Here is a 17,521-nt window from a genome sequence, read left to right as displayed (position 1 = left end):
GTTTTACGACATTTTTTTTTTTTGAGTGGCAAAATTATCTTTTAAATTGACAAACATCATATGTGTAATTCGTGAAAAACGGGATCGAAAGATAATCTTTCGCTCTCCATTGACTTCAATAAATAATTGTTCCGAGATAAGGGCCGTTTCTTAATCGTGAGGAAACTGGCTTCCAAGCCAATATTTCAAGGATACTACGTCATCGAGTGCCGCCGAAGGACTGTTCCAATCTCCAGCATACTTGGAATTCCACCGAGGCCGCGTCCTTGGTTTGGGGGTAATTTCGAGGCTGCACACGGGTAGACTTCGCGTCCTTCAAATCTCCACAATGCTTTGAGCACGGACCAATTTCCCCAAATCTGTGGCGGAAAATGTAAGGCAGGGCCTCTCATATGACGCACACCTGCACACTTGCTAGCCTGTTCCACTCTTCGTTTTCCGATTGCCAGGAAGGATTCTTGCCTAGCTTCTGAAGGAAGACATGTGCTACCAAGCAAGCATCCTCGCGATTGACGGCCAAGGTCCCATGGAGGTCCACCGGAAGGGGAGGGACTTCGCCACTCTATGGTAACGTGTGTGTATGTGGAACTTCCCCCGTCGATTCTATTGGCTCTAACGGATCAAAACAGGTGTCAATCATCAAAATCGACCAATGGGTTCCAGAGAAACGGCAAATCCACCCAAATGACCCCAAAGGTGGGTTTTTTTGTGCTAAATCTCTCTAAAAAGGTTAAATGTCACCTGTTTTGCATCAATCTTGATACAGGGTACTTATTATATGTTATAGTTTGGATTCCTAAAGCTTTTAGTCTACCATCCCATCATTCAAGGGTGGTTTTCACTATAAGTCATGTTTTTTTCTTTTGGACTGAAACTATAATTTACATTTTTTTACTATGTTCAATCTGAATTTACTTTAAAATAGAAAAATTCTGTATTGATTCTGACTCGTCTACATCCAACTCACAGGTTTTTCATTGCTTTGAGAAAAAAGATTATTAATGTACCCCTTTTAGAAGGGAAGATATGGTCATTTGTTCTGGGAATGTCATTTTCGAGCCTGAGGACTGAAAAACAGGCTCGGGGCTTAACCCTTCATGTCAGATTTAAAGCCTTAGACGGGTTACATCTGAGAGATTAGATTCTGAATAACTTTAGTTTGGACCTTTAGTCAATAGGAGTCAATGAATTAAAAGAAGCATTAAAAAGGTGGCTAATATACGAATTGATTTAGTGCTTTCAGAAAAAATCAAGACTGATACTTAAACCATGGGGAGATCAAAAATAAAGATTCATCTGACCTGATTTACAGTCTTACAGGAAGTCTCAAATATAAAAAAGTGCTCCATTAATTTACCACGACGATGACAATAATTGTCTTTGTGATGAGTTTCCTCCTGAGAGAAGAATGAGGGTTGATTACAGAAGAGTGAGAGGAAAATAGAGAGAGTTGTATCAGTCAATGTAAACTCTGCTGACTACAGGGAGACCTGAACACACTTAGACAAGCTTACATATTAACATATATGCATACATGTGAACTCACTCACTGAAAACAAAATAAGTTACACACATTCTGAACCAGAAGGGGCCATATTACTCTCATCTCCAGTTTCATATCAGTATGTAGTGTCTCTACTGGGACATGTCTCCATGCTTTAATGTTCAAAAAGCTCTTTTTTTTCTCATACTGCCTGTGCTGCAGCACCTCTTTTCACCCTCTGTCTGAAACCAGAGCCCAGTCTGCTCTGATTGGTTAGCTGGTCGGCTCTGTTGTGATTGGTCAACCGCTTAGAGATGTCCCGCCCCTTAGTCTATCACGTACAATGTATTGGAGGGCTAGCCAATAGAAAGCGTGATCGTTACATAGTGATGTCACAATGGTCGGATGTTAAACAAAGGAGTCCAATTAAGGAGTTTCACGCAGGGGGGAGTGTGTGTGTGAGAGAAACTCTCTATGGAGGGAACACAGGGATTTTAGACTTTGCAGACCATTTACATGCACTTATCCCACAATGACCAAAGTAAGTTGTGGGATAAGATTAGCCTAGCTTAGCATACACACTGGAAACGAAGGGAAACAGATAGCCTGGTTTCAGGACTCTGCATCAAGTCTAGTGTCCTGATGTAGGATTATGGCCACATGTGAAACTTAAATAAAAGCCTAACAGGGCCAATGTTAAGAGAAGGAGTTTCACTGCAACACCACACTTGTGTTACAACAGAGTGATGCTTCCACTGCAGCGGACACAGAGTGAAGCACAACACCAATAACCTTCCTCCAGGCAGAGTGTGTGTGTTCGTACCGAAAGACAAAATGTTAGAGGAGGGACAGACAAGAGAGGAAAGAGGGAGAAAGACACTCGCTGAAAGAGAGAGAAAGAATGTCCCGCCCCTTAGCCTATCACGTACAATGTATTGGAGAGCTAGCCAATAGAAGCCCGAGTGTTCCATAGTGATGTCACTATTTTGCAGAAGTAAACAAAGGAGTCCAAGGGAGGCGTTTGCAGACCATTTACACACGCACAAAAACTTAAATTATAAGGATCCACTGAAAAAAATTAACCATGACTTTTATTAAATGTAGTATGTCAACAGATTCCACATAACTGTATTAGGTTAGTTGAAAGCAATCTTATTAAGTTGAACCTCATATATTTCATTTAAACCTAACATTAATTTCAAATAACCTGATTCAGTTTTGTGATATCTGTTGACATAATACATTTGTTTAAAGTCAACGGTTCAATTTTTTTCAGTGTAAGGAAAACCCCAAAAAGCGTCATAGGGCCTCTTTTAAGCTTCATCTATCATTATTTTTACGTTGGTCACTTTTAAATACATCTGACGTGAACAACTGAAAAAGTACCACCGAAGTCCATTTATTTAAATGGCTTGTTTTGAGACAACAGACCCAACCCTTAGAGACATTTAATTTACGATCAGAAGAAGACTAAGGACCTCCAGGAAGAAATTGGGAGACAAAAGTAGTGTCGAAGGGATGGAGAGGGAATAAAGAGAGGAAACCCGGGGCAACCAGAGTTCATGATGTCACTATTAATCCTCTCTGGCTTCAATGACCGTTTCTCTTTCTCTGTTTCTCTGACTGTCCCTCCAACATTTTTTAAACTGTCCTTCTCTGACCCAATCTCTCTAATTGCTCTAAGTCTAAGTGAATCATAACTAATCAATATCTTCTCTTTCTCTACATCCATATATTTTGTTTTCTCTCTTGAGCTATTTCTCTCTCTTTCAGCGAGTGTCTTTCTCCCTCTTTCCTCTCTTGTCTGTTCCTCCTCTAACATTTTGTCTTTCAGTACGAACACACACACTCTGCCTGGAGGAAGGTTATTGGTGTTGTTGTTCACTTTGTGTCCACTGCAATGGGAGCATCACTCTGTTGTAACACAAGTGTGGTGTTGCAGAGTGAAGCTCCTTCTCTTAACATTGGCCCTTATTTAAAGTGGACCTATCATGCAAAATGCACTTTTGTACATATTTTATACATGAATATGTGTCAACAAATACAACCCTCTCTCTTTTCCTCCGTACCCAAATCTTTTAAAAACGGGGCTACAACGAGCAGATACAGATTCCATCCGAGCTGACGTCAGCCCGGAATAGTGTTGTTCACACGAGACGTGTCCGTTCACACGAGACCGCTCGAAAGCGCTGGAGACGCTGTAGTACATATGCCAGGCCTGTAAGTGGCGCTGTACTCCTGCCACAAAAGCAGCGAAGAAGACTTCCCGCGCATGGTTGCCATGGTTGCCCTTCTGTTTATTCTCCGCGGTGGCTCTTTTTCTCCCTCCCTGAGGCAAGCGTTTGCTCCCGCTGTAATTCTCTCCGGTAGTCCACCAGCAGATGAAAAACACCCACCTCTTCCAAGGGCAGAGTTTCAGTTAAATTGTTTTTCGCCGGTCAACATGTCCGTTAAAGTTGAAATCTTCCGGACAAAATTAGAAAAGTGCCGGTCAAAGGTCTTCTTTGTTATTTATTGAGCTTTAAAATAAATGAATAACGACTATATAATCATATAAGAATAAAACACGGAGAACGGAGATCTCTTTTCCTCCCCCTCTTCTGACAGCCCAGCAGCTGATCTCAAAGCACCCCTCTCCTGCAGGGGGGGCGTGGTCAGCTGCAGCTCATTTGCATTAAAGCTACGTCACAGAATCAGCCCTTGTAAAAACAGGGCTGGAATAGAGCAAATGGAGCGAAATGAGGCATGGCTAAAATGCAGGATCTGTTTGGTATTTTGAAAAAAAAACGTCACTGACATGTTTTATATAGGTATGGCCCTACAATATATGTTTCAAATATAACATGATAGGTCCACTTTAAGTTTCACATGTGGCCATAATCCTACATCAGGAGCTACACTAGACTTGATGCAGAGTCCTGAAACCAGGCTATCTGTTTCCCTTCGTTTCCAGTGTGTATGCTAAGCTAGGCTAATCATATCCACTTACTTTGGTCATTGTGGGATAAGTTTTAGTGCATGTAAATGGTCTGCAAAGTCTAAAATCCCTGTGTTCCCTCCATAGAGAGTTTCTCTCGCACACACTCCCCCCCCTGCCTGAAACGCCTCCATCAGACTCCTTTGTTTACTTCCTTAACACAGTGACATCACTATATAACACTCACAGTGCTATTGGCTAGCACTCCAACACATTGTACGTGATAGGCTAAGGGGCGGGACATCTCTAAGCGGTTGGCCAATCACAACAGTGCCGGCCAGCTAACCAATCAGAGCAGACTGGGCTCTGGTTTCAGACAGAGGGTGAAAAGAGGTGCTGCAGCACAGGCAGTATGAGAGAAATAAAGAGCTTTTTGAACATTAAAGCATGGAGACATTTCCCAGTAGAGACACTACATACTGATATGAACCTGAACATCAGCAGGAGAGGACTCTTTAAAGTAAAGACACATACTGATATACACCTGAACATCAGCAGGAGAGGACTCTTTAAAGTAAAGACACATACTGATATACACCTGAACATCAGCAGGAGAGGACTCTTTAAAGTAGAGACACTACATACTGATATACACCTGAACATCAGCAAGAGAGGACTCTTTAAAGTAGAGACACTACATACTGATATACACCTGAACATCAGCAGGAGAGGACTCTTTAAAGTAGAGACACTACATACTGATATACACCTGAACATCAGCAGGAGAGGACTCTTTAAAGTAGAGACACTACATACTGATATACACATGAACATCAGCAGGAGAGGACTCTTTAAAGTAGAGACACTACATAGATATACACCTGAACATCAGCAGGAGAGGACTCTTTAAAGTAGAGACACTACATACTGATATGATCCTGAACATCAGCAGGAGAGGACTCTTTAAAGTAGAGACACTACATACTGATATACACCTGAACATCAGCAGGAGAGGACTCTTTAAAGTAGAGACACTACATATTGATATACACCTGAATATCAGCAGGAGAGGACTCTTTAAAGTAGAGACACTACATACTGATATACACCTGACCATCAACAGGAGAGGACTCTTTAAAGTAGAGACACTACATACTGATATACACCTGAACATCAGCAGGAGAGGACTCTTTAAAGTAGAGACACTACATACTGATATACACCTGAACATCAGCAGGAGAGGACTCTTTAAAGTAGAGACACTACATACTGATATACACCTGAACATCAGCAGGAGAGGACTCTTTAAAGTAGAGACACTACATGATATACACCTGAACATCAGCAGGAGAGGACTCTTTAAAGTAGAGACACTACATACTGATAAACACCTGAACATCAGCAGGAGAGGACTCTTTAAAGTAGATACACTACATACTGATATACACCTGAACATCAGCAGGAGAGGACTCTTTAAAGTAGAGACACTACATAGATATACACCTGAACATCAGTAGGAGAGGACTCTTTAAAGTAGAGACACTACATACTGATATGATCCTGAACATCAGCAGGAGAGGACTCTTTAAAGTAGAGACACTACATACTGATATACACCTGAACATCAGCAGGAGAGGACTCTTTAAAGTAGAGACAGTACATACTGATATACACCTGAACATCAGCAGGAGAGCACTCTTTAAAGTAGATACACTACATACTGATATACACTTGAACATCAGCAGGAGAGGACTCTTTAAAATAGAGACACTACATACTGATATACACCTGAACATCAGCAGGAGAGCACTCTTTAAAGTAGAGACACTACATACTGATAAACACCTGAACATCAGCAGGAGAGGACTCTTTAAAGTAGATACACTACATACTGATATACACCTGAACATCAGCAGGAGAGGACTCTTTAAAGTAGAGACAGTACATACTGATATACACCTGAACATCAGCAGGAGAGCACTCTTTAAAGTAGATACACTACATACTGATATACACTTGAACATCAGCAGGAGAGGACTCTTTAAAATAGAGACACTACATACTGATATACACCTGAACATCAGCAGGAGAGCACTCTTTAAAGTAGAGACACTACATACTGATAAACACCTGAACATCAGCAGGAGAGGACTCTTTAAAGTAGATACACTACATACTGATATACACCTGAACATCAGCAGGAGAGGACTCTTTAAAATAGAGACACTACATACTGATATACACCTGAACATCAGCAGAATAGAGCCCCTTCATAGTTTTGAGACCCCTAGTGGCATCTCTCTTTTTTTGTCTAATCAACTGAATTTCTAGTATGTAATCAAAATTGTAACTGCAAAAGGGAATACCGTTTTATAGAGGGCAAAAAGTCATCACCCAGAAACCCATTATCATTTACAAATCAGCCGCATACACGCACGCACGCACGCACGCACGCACGCACGCACGCACGCACTCACTCGTCTGCAAGTGAAATTAAGAAGTAATAATAGAGGAGAAAGACAGGGAAAGAAAATAGAGAGTCACCAGAGAGGAATTCAATCAGACACAATCTTTTTAATAGAAGAACAGAGAGGTAGCTGCAGGGAAGAGCTGCATAAAACACAACACACACACGCACACACACACACACACACACACACACATACACACACATACACACACACACAGCTGTATGCCGTGTTGCTGTAATGTAGCACCAGAAATAGCCTGAGAGCAGTTAGTAATGAATATTTCAACTCTTCTTTCTCCTTCGCTCCCAGTCTCTCTCTCCTCTGACCTCTCGTATCGTTCCTTCTTCCACCTTTTGGGGTTCTCTCCTTTTTCTGTTTCCTGTCCTTTTCTTCTCTTTCAAAACCGTGCATCTCAAACACTCTTCACGTATCTCTCGAGTACTCCACGGCTCAGAAAGCATTAATTACGATGCCAATTATTTTCTAAGGTTAATCTGTTAATCGTTTGTTCTATAAAATCTCAAAAAGAAACTGGACAATTTCAAACCCAGTTTTTCAAAGTTTAATGTTAAGTCTTTAAATGTCTTATTTTGTCAGCCCGACACATAAGATATTCAGTTTAACTTGATATGAAACAGAGAAATGCAGGAAATCTTCATTAAAGAGACGCTGAAATTGCCATTTTTGCATTCAAAGTAATTGCATTTTGAGTAATTCCATGTTATGCTTCTTTCAAAATATAATTCATTATATTTAATAGAAAGCTTACACTACGTTGATTTGAATCAGAATTTTACTTTACATGTTACGTTATCTTTATACTGTAGTATATGTGCACTTTTACTTCAGTCAGATATCTATAAATATTGCAACATTGATTTTAATAGACAAAACAATATTCAAAGATGTATTTATTAGAAAGAAACGTCTCATTATTTGTATTGTCTGGTTTATTGTCTGTATTTTCTGATTTCAATTATCTTAAGAAATCCTGAATAAAATATATATATACTGTATGCAGGGCTGGACAGATGTATCAACGTGTGAACAAAGATGTTCATAATAATTGGGCATGAACTGTAAACATCAAAAGAACAACGTACCATAAAATGTCAAAAAGAAGAACAAATGTTTAATTTTTTATTAATCCTATATACAGACATTTACAGCAATTTTTACTAAAATGATTAAAAATAGTTATGGTAACTTCCTGTTTTAAGGACAGTGTAACAGAGATGATGTAAAGTATTAGATGACTCTGTCCAGTTGTAGTTTCCAGTAAATGATACACAGAAGATACATGTACTGTGAAGAAGAAGCAGGGTCGTCAAAGTGAAACACAGCAGTCATTTCAGTCTCCTAACACATATTGCTTTTTCTTTATTTTTACAGTGGTGTTTCCACATGAGATGATGCTGTATATTATTCACCCTGCAGATAAACACGAGGAGGAGATCTGAGGGTCGTCTTTTATTCATTGAGTGAGTAACCTCTCTTAAGCGCACTTAAACCCTTTTTTGTTTTTTAATACACAAACTCTACAGCTCTGTACAAACAAATCAGAAAATGCTGAAAATAATAATTGTGTTTATCGTCTAATTAAACACATTTGTGGTTGAAAAGCTTTGTGCATCATCTGAGTGTTTTACTTTGCAACAAAACACTTCATTCTTAAGAACTTAAGTTGATGTAGGATTATGGCCACATGTGAATCTTCTTGAGATCTGACCAAAAGTTAATTCTGTCTTTAATCTCAGAATTCTGACAACATTTATAATCCTCCAAAATCTGACTTTTTTTACCAAAATCTGACTTTTTTTCCAAAATCTGACTTCTTTTTTTTTTATTCTGACTTTATTTCAGAAGTCGGACCAGCTGAATTCTGGCTTAAATCTCAGAACTATTTTCTATTTTTGGATTTTCAGGAAAAACGTTGATTTAGATTTTATTGTTTTTTAGTTTTCTATTTGTATTCTTGACTTTTTTGTTCAAAATTCTGACTTTTTTCAGAAAATTCTGACTTTTTCTTCAAAATTCTGACTTTTTCTTTTCTGAATTCGGACCAACATTTTTGAATCACAAAATTCTGGATTAAATCTCCAAACAAATAAAAAATTCTATTTGGTCAGTACTTTATTTTGTATTTTCAGGAAAAACGTTGATTTTGACTTTTCTTTTTCTGACTTCCGAGTTTTCTCTTTGTATTCTTGAATCTTAGTATTCTGACCTTAAAAGGTAGTACTGCAGTGTATATAATCCTAAAAATGAATTTAAACTGTGTCTGACGTTTATTTTTAAAAATCACTATGCCTAAAACGAGTCTGACACACCGTCCAAAACTGACACTAGAGGGCCTCATACTGTGACGAATAGACCCAAAACAAGTATTTCATGAGATGGGAGTGAGAATAAATTGTCATAAACATTCATCACAAACATCATAAACCCCCATTTGTCTAAAAAACCTCCAAACGAATGATATAAATCTGTTTCCTCTTAATGATTTCACCATAGTTATTTTCACTGACTTGTATTTACTTGCAGTCATATTTTCTGAGCAGGTTATGCTCTCATTATTTGAGCCAGATCTCAGGCCAGACTACCTGCAGATGTTTTGGCAGCTGTTTCCTGAGAGTTATTTATTAATGAACTCATATTACATTTATTAATTAACTCATATTACTCTGCAGTCAGTCAACACAGGCATGGTGAGGTGATGTCTCCTCTTCCTCATCATCCTCCTCCTCCTCACAGCCTCAGAGTCAGGATCCCAATCAGAAATGCTAACAGGAGTGAAGGTGAGGACACTAGATCAGAACCGGAAGACATATCTCTCCTGTGTTTGTAATTATCTTGCGTTACGTCCCTCTCCGCCTTTTCCTCCCTTTGCTCCACCTCCTCTTCCTCCACCTCCTCCACCTCCTCCACCTCCTCCACCTCCTCCTCCTCCTCCTCCTCCTCCTCTTCCTCTGGTGTTGTTGAGGGGGTTCCTGGAGGAGGCTTAGTGCCTGGGGCGGGTGTTGGTTGGGTTTCCTCAGAGTCCCAATCAGAGGTAGTGGTAATACTGGGAGTACTGGTGGTGTCAGGCTGCTCATCGGGGGCAGATGTCACCGGAGAAGCAGCAGCCTCCTCCTCCTCCTCTTCCTCCTCCTCCTCTTCCTCTTCCTTGTCTTCTTCGTCAGGTTGGTCGTGGGGGGAAGTTGTTGCTAAGGAAGCAGCAGCAACGTCCAGCTCGTCTTCAGGCAGGAGGAAGGGTTCAGATGTAGCTTGGGGAGGAAAAACTGTCCCACCTTCATCATCATCAGCAAACCCATCCCCCTCCTCCTCCTCTTCCTCCTCCTCTTCCTCCTCGTATTCCTCTGAGTCAGCAACTATAAAACAAACAACAGAAGAACATAATGTTTCACTCTCAAATCTTCTCCAAAGACTACACTTTTTTCAGTTACTCAAATACAAATATTATTATTGTATAGTGAATATAAAAAGAGATAATGATAAATGGCTGTTTACAAGAAAAAAAATCTCTTATTTGCCATTGTTCTTTATTTTGTATTATTATTATTATTATTATTATGAATGCTGTCCATCATGGTACACGTGCATTTAAATCTAGATTATTTTTTGAATTATATAAATAAATGTTGTCCTTTCGTAGCTCGAATGTGCGACATGACATTTTCTTTTTTTATAAAAAGGAAATCAAACATTGAATTCTGAACGCTGGAGGCCAAGAAGCATGTGATGAAGGACAGAGTTAAACTCATCTAATAAAGGACTAATATGTGCCTAATAATTTACTGAGTTGAAACCTGTTGCACTCATTAGGACAGAAGTGAACCTACATTTTAATAATTAGATTTTGCCCCACAGTCTGGGGGACACTGTGTTTGTGCTCCTGAGGCATCTCTTACCACAGAGGTTGTTTTCACATTTCTGGAGGTTTTCAGGACATCTGGAGCACCATTCACCCTCAACATACGGCCGTTCTTCCTCAAAGTTCCCTCTGAGGACACATTTAAATCACAATATCACACACAGACATTATGACTTTAAATACCTAATTAGAGAAAGCAACTGATAGAAAAAACATAAAATAATAATACGTTAAAGTACTCAAATAAATACTTAAAGTTTATAGTATATTATTAATATAATAACAATTATTATCGGAGTGTCTATTTGCACCCGGGTAAAAGTAAATGAAAAGTAAAGATGTATTTAGTAAAAATTAGTAATTTAACTAAAATTGAAAATAAATATTGATATTAAATAACTTTGAATATAATTCTTAAATCAATTTGCTCACATTGACACCAAAAGTTTTAGTCAACATATTCAACCTTAAATTAAATAGAAATAGAAAATATCATAATTAAATATGTACACACAAACACTGTGAAAAACCCATGACTGTCCACAAGGGAGAGCGCTCGCTCCAACAAAACTAACACTTTGAGATCATGGTGCGGCAGTGTGGTATCAGTGACATGCTGTGTATACTATAGTAGTAGTATCAGAAGTAGTAGTAGTAGTTGTTGTAGTCGTAGTAGTAGTAATAATAGTAGTAATATAAGTCATGGTAGTAGTTGTGAGGTGGGTAGGAGTAGCAGTAACAGTAGAAGTTGTTTGTTGTATTACTATAATTAGTAGTAGTAGTATTGACGGTGGGTAGTAGTTGTTGTAGTAGTTGTTTTTGTAATATGAGTAGTAGTAGTATAGTTAAGTTATAGTTAGTTAGTTATAGTTGTTGTTGTTGTTGTTGTTGTTGTTGTTGTTGTATGTAATATTAGTAGTAGTAGTAGTAGTGGTGGTAGTATTAGTGGTAGTAGGTAGTTGTAGAATAAGTAGTACTGACGGCGGGTAGTAGTTGTTGTTGCAGTATTATAAGTAGTTGTTTTAGTATGAGTAGTGGTAGTAGTAGTGGTAGTAGTAGTAGTAGTAGTAGTAGTAGTAGTAGTAGTAATAGTAGTAGTAGTAGTAGTAGTAGTAGTAGTAGTAGTAGTAGTAGTAGTAGTAATAGTAATAGTAGTAGTAGTGGTAGTGGTAGTGGTAGTGGTAGTGGTAGTAGTAGTAGTAGTAGTAGTAGTAGTAGTAGTAGTAGAAGTAGTAGTAGTAGTAGTAGTAGTAGTAGTAGTAGTAGTAGTAGTAGTAGTAGTAGTAGTAGTAGTAGTAGTAGTAGTAGTAGTAGTAGTAGTAGTAATGGTAGTGGTAGTGGTAGTGGTAGTAGTAGTAGTAGTAGTAGTAGTAGTAGAAGTAGTAGTAGTAGTAGTAGTAGTAGTAGTGGTAGTAGTAGTAGTAGTAGTAGTAGCAGGGGCGGATCTACCTGGGTGGCATGGAGTTGGCAGCTTTGTTTTGAAAGAAAAGTTGTGGCTCATCGGACATTTATGAGAAAAAGTCTCTAATGTCCGAGTGCAAGTGAATGCAGCACAAGACGCGAGTCTTGTAACCCCTCCCCCGGGCCCTGGCGCGAGCGCGGAAATATGATTGGCGGCGATTTCATTTGAACGGGACGGCGCAAAACGAGAAGCATTCGGACCCAAGTAGACGGAAGGAATGAGGTATTTGCGGTCTACAATGACAGAGAAGAGACTGTCAACTTTGGCTGTAATCAGCATTGAATCAAAACGCAGTAAAGCTTTGGATCTTACTCATTTTGTGAGGCGTTTTGCTGAACAACATGGTAATCGCCGCATTCAGCTGTAATAGATATGCCAACTTGATGCTCTGCTCACGGATGAGCATAAAAAACAGTTAAGATGATGACCTTAGCCGCTTTCAATTTGATTTAACTAGGCTAGTAGGTAAGGACATTCCACTGGATAATAACTGCAGCGATGTATGTTTTAGCTGAATACACGTTTTTTAACCCTAACTGATGCAGTTAGTCACTTTCTGATGTAAAGTCAAGGTTTTAACTGTTTGCAGTAAAGTCGTGGGGCGCTGAACTGTTCTTTTGATTCTTTTGAATTTTGATATATGATCGTGATTACTTGTCTTTCAAATTTGAAGGAGGGTGAGCAAGCATCTTGAGGAACATTCATCATTAACTCCTCCAAAAAATATAGTTTATTTAATAATAACACTGAATATGTGATTCATAAAAGTGATTGACAGCTGATAGGAATAATATGATTGTTAATATTATCATATTAATTCAGACAAACATCGATGAGACAGCTAGTTAATGTACTTGTTGCTGCAGTCTGCATATACTTGGTACCCCTGGTCTAAGAGTGAAACAAACTCATTCAGTTATTGTTCATTTAAAATTCATTAAATTATGTCTGCCACCTTATATATTTTTATTTAAGGATTTACTGTTGTGCCACAATAATGTCACCTAATGTTATTGAGTTAAAATATCAAAATTGTGGCTTTCCAAGTTAACATTGATTGATATGACTGCGATTAAATCAGCATATTCTTCTGCCAGGGGATGCCACCCCTCAAAATCTCCTGCCACCCTCTTGCCACCCCATGAATATTTTTCTAGATCCGCCCCTGAGTAGTAGGTAGTTGTTGTAGTATGAGTAGTAGTAGTAGTAGTAGTAGTAGTAGTTGTTGTTTTAGTATGAGTAGTAGTAGTAGTAGGTAGTTGTAGTATGAGTAGTAGAAGTAGTAGTACTGACGGTGGGTAGTAGTTGCAGACGAGGTATGAGACTCTCTCCCAGTCCAGACCCTCCATGTTGTTACAGAAATGGAAAGCACAGCCGACCCTGTGTGTGTCTGCCCACACCATCTGTAACACACACACACACACACACACACACACACACACACACACACACACACCAAGTTCAGGCCAAGTGTAGAGATACAAGCGAGTGTATAAATGTGTGTATTTATATATGACCTGTGTATAGTGTCCACACAGCTTGTCTTCAGTACAGCTGTTGTTTTGGAAGTCATGGTCCAGATGTTCTACGGGAATCAATTACATTTCAATACATTATAAATAATAAATATGAATACAACATTTATTTAAGTATACGTTACAAATCCCCTCTGCATTCATAACTGAAGTAACCTTACGTAATTAAAGTATTTAAATTAGAAGTACTTCTGATGCAGAAAGGTCCCATAACAGAATAGTTATTATAAAATATTCACATATTTGTACATATATTATATCAGCATTTTTACTGATGCATCAACTAACCTATACTTTAAGCAGTATTTAACAAAGGCTCTGTTTGAAGTGCAATATCAGCTAAATAAACTTTATCCATCATGAAATTCAGTGTTTTGTTCCTGTTGTTTTGTTTGAGTCCGCCTGTAAGTCCAAAATGCACTCTTCTTTTTGCTCTGATTTTGGTCTCCACCGACTCCTCAGAAGAAATATCTGTTTATCTTCAGCCACTAAATGTTCCTCTCTCTTTATCATTAATAGCCGACTGTGTCTCTCTGATATTTGTTGATGGAGAAGTTTGGATACTGAAGGAAATTATTCAAAATGTGGCCTTTCCAAGATGGAGTTTGGTCGACTGCACTTACCCAGAAACCATTTCTCCAGAGCCTCTCGGATGTCCAGCGGTCCGGTGCCGGCGAACAGATTTTCTCCGGTTTCCATCAGATCTGGGTTGTGGTTCCAGATGCATTTAGCAGCGTAACCCTCAGCGATCACCTTCAGGTTCGCGTCCCATTTCTGCACACAACCAAAAGAAGGTAAAGGTCCCCTATTATACTGTTTTTCATCAATATATTATAGGTCTCAGATATATACAGAACATGTCTCTGAAGTGTTTGGCTCCAACACCAAACAGATCATTGCAGCATTACCCATAATCCCCTCTGTTTCAGCCCTGTTTCCAAAGTGCTGATTCTCTGTCTGTTACTTTAGATGAAAATAAGGAGCCCCTCCCCACGCCCCTCTGAGAGAGATTTGGTTAAAAAGAACACAATGGTGCTCTAGGAGGAGATTCAGGTGATAAGGGGGGGGGGGGTTACCTTGGTTGGTGATTGGGCCAAAAACATCGTTATGACATCACAAAGTGGCCAAAATCTGATCAGCTCATTTTCAGACAGGTTTTTATATAAATGGATCAGGACAAAAAGAGAGAGAATCTTTTTTCCTGAAACTTTCAGAGTCTCTTTCCACAGAGGGGACACATGTTGATGTAGAAGAGACATGAAGAAGAGGGGACACATGTTGATGTAGAAGAGACATGGAGAAGAGGGGACACATGTTGATGTAGAAGAGACATGAAGAAGAGGGGACACATGTTGATGTCGAAGAGACATGAAGAAGAGGGGACACATGTTGATGTAGAAGAGACATGAAGAAGAGGGGACACATGTTGATGTAGAAGAGACATGAAGAAGAGGGGACACATGTTGATGTAGAAGAGACATGAAGAAGAGGGGACACATGTTGATGTAGAAGAGACATGAAGAAGAGGACACATGTTGATGAGAAGAGACATGAAGAAGAGGGGACACATGTTGATGTAGAAGAGACATGAAGAAGAGGGGACACATGTTGATGTAGAAGAGACATGAAGAAGAGGGACACATGTTGATGTAGAAGAGACATGAAGAAGAGGGGACACATGTTGATGTAGAAGAGACATGAACAAGTGGATTTTGCATAATAGGTGAACTTTAAAGAGAACAACATTTGCTACAAAAATCTGGAAATGTTTCTCTAAAAATGTCGATTGTATTGCAGACCTCTGACGCAGCTCATTTGTGAATGAAGAGCAGAAATGTAAAATGTGCATCACCATCTGACAGAAAAGTCCTCTCAAATTGTCCCCCCCCCCCAATTCGGCAGTATAAAATCCCAAGGTCCAACTTATAATTGAATGCAGCATTACCAGACGTGAAGAACCCTGTGGATCCTAAAGATCGTAAATGTTGAACAGCCTCAAAGAAAGTTTTTTCACAAAGTTTACTGAATCATTTTATGAAAACAAGACACACAAAGATGCTGAGAGAGCAGATGCTTTCATGTACAAACTTGTTAAGCCCTGAGCCTGTTTTTCAGGTCTCAGGCTCGAAAATGACATTCCTAGAACAAATGACCATATCTTCCCTTCTAAAAGGGTTAAATTAATAATCTTTTTTCTCAAAGCAAGGTTACACCTGTGAGTTGGATGTAGAAGTGTCAGAATCAATAGATGTTTTTATTTTAAAGTAAATTCAGATTGAACACAGTAAAAAAAAATTTAATTATTGTGTCCGTCCGACTAAAAGCTTTAGAAATCCAAACTACAACATATAATAAGTACCCTGTATCAAGATTGATGCAAAACAAGTTAAATTTGACATTTTTAGAGAGATTTAGCAAAAAAAACCCTCTTCTGGGGCCATTTGGGTGGATTTTCCATATCTCTGGCCCCCCTTCTTCGATTTTGACATGTGACATCTCTTCCTGATCGTTAGAGCCAATAGAATCGAAGGGAAATCGTCCCGCACACACTCATGTTAAAAAAAAAGGTGACGTCTTCCCGCATTCAATTAAGCTACAGAACCTGCTCTACTATTTTAAAACGGAATTGCAGTTTTATTGCTTATAGATTATCAGAATATTTTAAAAGGGACACAGCCACATTGGATATTAACCTATGGATTAACTACATCATCGTTGTTATCGTTTTAATGCCATTGAAGACCAGTTTAGACCAGGCAAAGACGGAGGTAAGCCATGTTAGCGTTGTGGGCTACCTAGCGCCACTTGTTTTGATGTACGTTTTTGTTGATAACGTCGCGAGTTTGTATCTTTCAGTGTTGAAGTGGGCACCGTTAGATTCTGTGTCTCCTTGCGATCATATACGATGTCTTGGATGTGCACCTAGGATAAGTAATAAGGAAGCTAGGAGTGATTATCGGTGCAGTAATAGGTTAGCATTTTTCGCTCAGGGGTCATTTAGATGCTTCTTATGAGACTTGTGTTTTGTTTTGGTAAAAATGGTTTGTATCGTCAGTTAGCTGAGATTATTTCCATTAATCTGGTAACACATTAATAGGTTCTTAAATATTAAGATCCCCTGAGACACTGTGTCGTGAAAAAAACCGAAAAGGGTACCCGCCAGCGGGGACCTTGGGGCTTAACAGTTAAGATGTTCCAGCACTCTTTACGTGAAATCTAATAAAGCTTCAGGTATGTTCATGTTAACTCAGGGAATTATTTTTCATGATTTTTTATTGTAGTTTATATCCCAGCTGTATTTTTCGTCTAAAGCATGATTCTGAATAGTGTGATGATTTTATTGTAAAGCTGTTTTTTATTCATCATGTTTTAGGCATCTCGGGGAACAAGCTACACACAAAGTTAAAGGTGGGGTAGGTAATTCACTTCAGAAACACTTGTTGTTATATTCCATGGAATGCTCTTAACATCCCGATAGCAATGAATACATTAAATGCTTTGACAATAAATACATTAAAACATTTCATCTGTGGAAGCCGTGGCGCTGTAAAAAGCATGACCAATCATCTGAGCCGCCCGGCTAAAATAACTGCACAAACTTATCTCGTGCCCTCATTGGTCATGTGCGCGTTCATGTGTGTTGGAGGAGGGGCTCTGTAAGGAAGTCTGAAGGAAGGGGCAGATTTTTTCCGCTTGTGTACTTTCAAATTCTAGCGCACTCGAGCTTGTTTCTCCATTCTTACCTACCCTACCTTTAAGCTTTATTATTATATTGTAGG

General features: G+C 39.0%; 1 protein-coding gene across 1 annotated transcript in view; it reads right to left on the bottom strand.

Annotated features, from left to right (window-relative positions):
* Positions 1–7,981: 7,981 nt before the first annotated feature.
* LOC117536250 (peptidase inhibitor 16-like) overlaps positions 7,982–17,521 on the bottom strand; it is a 41,399-nt gene continuing 31,859 nt past the window's right edge. The window contains exons 2-6 of the mRNA XM_034201044.1: positions 14,366–14,516; positions 13,725–13,792; positions 13,501–13,610; positions 10,783–10,874; positions 7,982–10,242 (exon numbers count right to left, since the gene is read on the bottom strand). Coding sequence (XP_034056935.1) covers positions 9,620–10,242; positions 10,783–10,874; positions 13,501–13,610; positions 13,725–13,792; positions 14,366–14,516 — 1,044 coding nt within the window. The 3' untranslated portion in view covers positions 7,982–9,619. The remainder of the gene's footprint in view (positions 10,243–10,782; positions 10,875–13,500; positions 13,611–13,724; positions 13,793–14,365; positions 14,517–17,521) is intronic.

The sequence above is a fragment of the Gymnodraco acuticeps genome, unplaced genomic scaffold (genome assembly GCF_902827175.1).
Source record: "Gymnodraco acuticeps unplaced genomic scaffold, fGymAcu1.1, whole genome shotgun sequence".
Lineage (NCBI taxonomy): Eukaryota > Metazoa > Chordata > Actinopteri > Perciformes > Bathydraconidae > Gymnodraco > Gymnodraco acuticeps.
Note: the sequence above shows the minus strand (reverse complement) of the source record. Positions and strands in the feature narration are given on the sequence as shown.